Here is a 4,388-nt window from a genome sequence, read left to right on the forward strand (position 1 = left end):
TGGTTGGGATGACATTGGTAATGGGGGCTCTGGTTGGGATGACATTGGTAATGGGGGCTCTGGTTGGGATGACATTGTTTAACTTGAGATTCTTGTTGTCCTCACTGCACAAGCATCAGACCTGAGTTGGGTCTCCAGAATTGGCATACACAGCTAGATGTGGTGCTGTGCTCTTGAAGTCCCAGACCTGGGGAGGCAGAGACAGGCAGATCCCTGGGGCTTGCGGCCAGCCAGCCTTATGTTAAAAACTGCCCCAAGTCCATGACTCAAAAATTAAGGGGTGGGGGTCACAAGATGGCTCAGTTGGTAGGGGCACTTGCTGTCCAGCTCAATGACCTGAGTTCAGTCCCTGGACCCACACGGTGAAGGAAAGAACCAACTCCTACAAATTGTCTCTGACCTCCACGTATGCATGTGTTACACACAAAATGAATAAACGCAAACCTCAAGTCTGGGTCCATGAGATGACTGAGCAGGTAAAGGTACCCGAAGCCATGCCTAAGCCTGGGGATCTGATTTGGGCCCAAATGTGGGAGGAGAGAACTGACTCCCGCCCTCCCGCGGGTGTTCTCTCTCCTCCACGTGCCCCAGACCCTCTTACAGAAAAGTGAGAATATAAAGTGGACAGCTCCTGAAGAGCAATACCCGGAACTTCACCTTCCACACACACCCGCTTCTCTTGTCCATAGACGTTACAGGGCTCTGCCTGTGCTCCTTCATCCTTTGGTCACGGGCACTATTCCATACAGACATTCTGAATTAGGGGTCCTGATGCTGGCTCATGCAGACATCTTGAATTAGGGGTCCTGATGCTGGTTCAGACCTGGACTGTAGGTGGTGAGGGACTTAGTGCCCAGAGCCTCATGCTTCAGAGGCAGAGAAGTCGCTGTAATGAGGGTGAGCTGGGGACAGGACAGTCGGGGTGTGAGGCAGGCATATGTGCTATTGCTGTGGGCCTGAGGCTATCATAGGAGAGAGAGACCAGTCAGCGACTACTGTCTGAGTATACACCTGGGCCAGTTGAGCACGGAGCTCTGAGCCAGAGGCAGGTGTCCCTCTAAGACCTTGTTCTCCACTTGCAGGTGGCATCTCACATGGGACAAAGGTAGACAGGGCGGCTCTCCATGGAGTCGCCTTGGCAGGAAGTGCTGAGGAGGAGGAAGTGCTGAATGCCAGCGTGGTCCAGGGTAAAGGGTATAAGGTAGTAATGAGGGCCTCATTTGGTCCTTGAGGTGACCAAGAGTCAGAAGATCAGAGAGGGTGGCAGTGGCCAGGGACCCTTCTCATGGGTCTGATTTTTGTCTCGGCAGGTGCAGGCCACTGTTGTGGGGCTCCTGGCTGCACTGGCCTCTCTGCTCCTTGGTGCGGTGTCCCGAGAGGAGTTGAATTGGGCTAAGGTGGCATTGATGTGCACGAGCAGCATCATCACTGCCTTCCTTGCCGCCTTGGCCCTAGGTGAGCCATGTCCCATGTATCCCCAAGCCGAGCCCTGCTTCTCTGCTGTTCTGTTAAGGTTCCTGGAGAGGTGAACCATGCGGTTGCTGTGGCACTGGTGTGGAACCTCAGGGGTCTGGAAGTGGGTGGGAAGAGCTTGCTAGGTCGTCAGTCTGCCCTGTGTCCTCTCAAAGGTGTGTGTGTGTGGTACGCATGTGTACACGTGTGCAGAGAGTACATGCCTGAGAGAGTGCTGTTGTCCAATGTGTGCTTGTGTGTGTGTATGTGTGCATATGTGTGTGAGCGCATATATGCATGTGTGTGTATGTATGTGCAGAGAGTATATACATGCCTGAGGCAGCTCTGTTGTCCAAGGTATGCGTGTGTGTGTATGTGTGCATATATGTGTGTGAGTGTATGTGTGTGCATGTGTATGTGTGTGTGCTGAGAGGGTGCGCATGCCTGAGGGAGCTCTGTTGTCCCTTCCTTCAGTCTTGACAGACTTCAGTTTATCACTCCTTGCTGAGGTCAGAAACCTGAGCATGGCAGCTATCTTCATCTAGTTTGTGTCAAGAGTGTGACTACAGAGCCATGTGCAAATTGGCTCACAATTGTAACAAGCCACCTACCTCAGCTTCCCGGGATTACAAGCGTGCATAATGGTTTTTAATAAGCATTCCCAAAGCAGTAGTATCCTCCACAGGGCTTCAGTGGTACCAGCGCCACCTATTGGCTCGGCTGTGTAACTTCAGGCCCACTTGGAAGGCTCTGGTCTGATCACACATTGCCACAATGTGGCAGGTGATGGCAGCATTAGAACAGCCTTGAGAATGAATGTAGTCACTTTTTATTTTTAATTCCGTTCATTTTGTGGTGCTAGGGGCCGAACCCAGGGCCTTGCTGTCATTATTTTTAGGGTCACAGGATTCTAAGTAGTATTAAATTCTAGCAACCAAGATACAGAATGTTTTGAAGAACTGGGGGTGGGGGTAGGGGATGGGGGAAATCCTGTGAAGTAGGCTAATCCCTGCTAGTAATAATGGAGCTTGCAAGACTATAGGGCAGGTGCCCTCAGAGAGAACAGAGGGTCCTCGGGCTGAGACCCTGGAAAGGGGCTCTCTCATCTCCCAGGTAAGCCGTGAAGCCCAATGCTGTCTGCATTTCAGAGTCACATGTTCCACCCCAGTGCCCAGGGACAGCATAGCTGGGCCGAGATAAGGGACCCCAGGATAACTCTGATATCTGTCTGAACCCTTCACTGCACAGCTATCTGTCCTCCCTCCCCATCCTCCACATGAGTGGCTCAGAGGACCCAGCAGGTACTGGAGGCTAGGTCCTCTGCCCCTGAGGCTCCTGTTGCTTAGAGCATCCTTGGAGCGGCCCTCCATGCAGCGGAGGCTCTGAGTACTGTGTGGCTGTAGTTCCAGATGGTTTGCGAGGCCAGGAGCTGCCTGCCTGCTCAGGTGCATCTTCAGGGTTTCCAGGTCCCAGCCAGTGACAGAAACTCAGGGAGGTGGGCAGCCTGCTGAGCATCCATATGTTGAAAGATATAACTATTGAGTTTCTGACCACCTGCTTGACCCTTCCCGGGGCCCCTAACCCCTCTCACCACCAACTGCTCCCTGGGCCTTCCCTCCTTTTGCTGCAGGAATTCTAATGATCTGCATAGTGGTTGGTGCCCGGAGGTTCGGGGTCAACCCTGATAACATCGCCACGCCCATTGCAGCCAGCCTGGGAGACCTCATCACACTCTCCATCCTGGCGCTGATAAGCAGCTTCTTCTACAGGCACAAAGGTAGGGAAGGCACCAAGGAGGAACCTACGCAGATCACCCCAGCCTGCGTGGGAACTGGGGCATCATCCCCAAAGAAAGGAGCCAGGGTGCTGTGGAGCCCAAGCCTGCAGGGTGGGGGAGTGGGGGGCGGGTACCTGAGGTGGGGGAGTGGGGGGCGGGTACCTGGAGTCACTCAGTACATCCAGGATGGCTGGGGAAACTGAGTATGGAGTGAGATGAGCAGCTTGGTCTGTCCTTGAGGATGCAGCCAGTGGTGGTGAGCACGTGGTGTCAGTCGCTGGAGGAAATGTCTGGCACAGCTCAGTGCCCTGTGGGAAGAAGGATTCAGGAGGCTGGAGAAATAATCACTGGATGCAGATAGAACCGCTCAGTGTGACCTTCACTGTACACTCAGGACTGAGTTCTGTTAGGTGACAGTGAGGAGCCTCGGAATCAGATAAGATGGCCTAGTTTCTTTCAGTACTTTCAGGCCGCACTGAGTTTCAAACAAGATTTGCATGGAACTTAGTTATGGGTATTGGTTTTGCAAAGCAAATAAGAGCACCACCCCTTCCCCTCTCAGGGAAGTGCGGGCCTGGCCCCAGGAGTCAGGTCTTCACTGACTGGGGAGAGCTAGCTCACAACTGCCAGGATCCCTGAGGAAGGGACATGGATGTGCGGTGGGAGCTGGATGGCTCCTGTCAGAAGTTATGGAAGACATGACTGCCCTCCCAAGTGTTCTTGTAAGAAGACAGTTCCCCAGGCTACTGTGTCCTGAGTGTTAGTGACCTGCCTTCCAGCTCTGGGGATGGTACAGAAGCTAGCCATGTTTACCACGAAGCACTTTGTTTATAGCTAACGTGGAGCACCTGTGGCAGACAAAGGGCCCACAGTTGTGGTCTGTGGAGAATGAGGAGAGGGTGTTCCCAACAACGCCACCCAGAGAAGGAGAGTGGAACACAGACCACGCATCCATGCGTCCATGCATGGCCACCTAGCATTGAGTCTGCTCTGGAGAGTAGGAACAGGATGAAAAGAGGATGCTCTAGCAGGATGGAAAGATGATGCTAGAGCAGGATGAAAAGACGATGCTAGAGCAGGATGAAAAGATGATGCTAGAGCAGGATGAAAAGACGATGCTAGAGCAGTATGAAAAGGCGATGCTAGAGCAGGTTGAAAA

At 53.1% G+C, this 4,388-nt stretch overlaps 1 protein-coding gene across 2 annotated transcripts in view; it reads left to right on the top strand.

Moving 5' to 3' along the window:
* Positions 1-4,388, top strand: part of Slc41a3 (solute carrier family 41 member 3) — a 46,900-nt gene that overhangs the window by 26,535 nt on the left and 15,977 nt on the right. For both annotated transcript variants that reach the window (XM_005364872.3, XM_005364873.2), the window contains 2 exons: positions 1,311-1,455; positions 3,083-3,229. In XM_005364872.3, the coding sequence (XP_005364929.1) occupies positions 1,311-1,455; positions 3,083-3,229 (292 nt within the window). The remainder of the gene's footprint in view (positions 1-1,310; positions 1,456-3,082; positions 3,230-4,388) is intronic.

This window comes from Microtus ochrogaster, unplaced genomic scaffold (genome assembly GCF_000317375.1).
Source record: "Microtus ochrogaster isolate Prairie Vole_2 unplaced genomic scaffold, MicOch1.0 UNK1, whole genome shotgun sequence".
Taxonomy (NCBI): Eukaryota; Metazoa; Chordata; class Mammalia; order Rodentia; family Cricetidae; genus Microtus; species Microtus ochrogaster.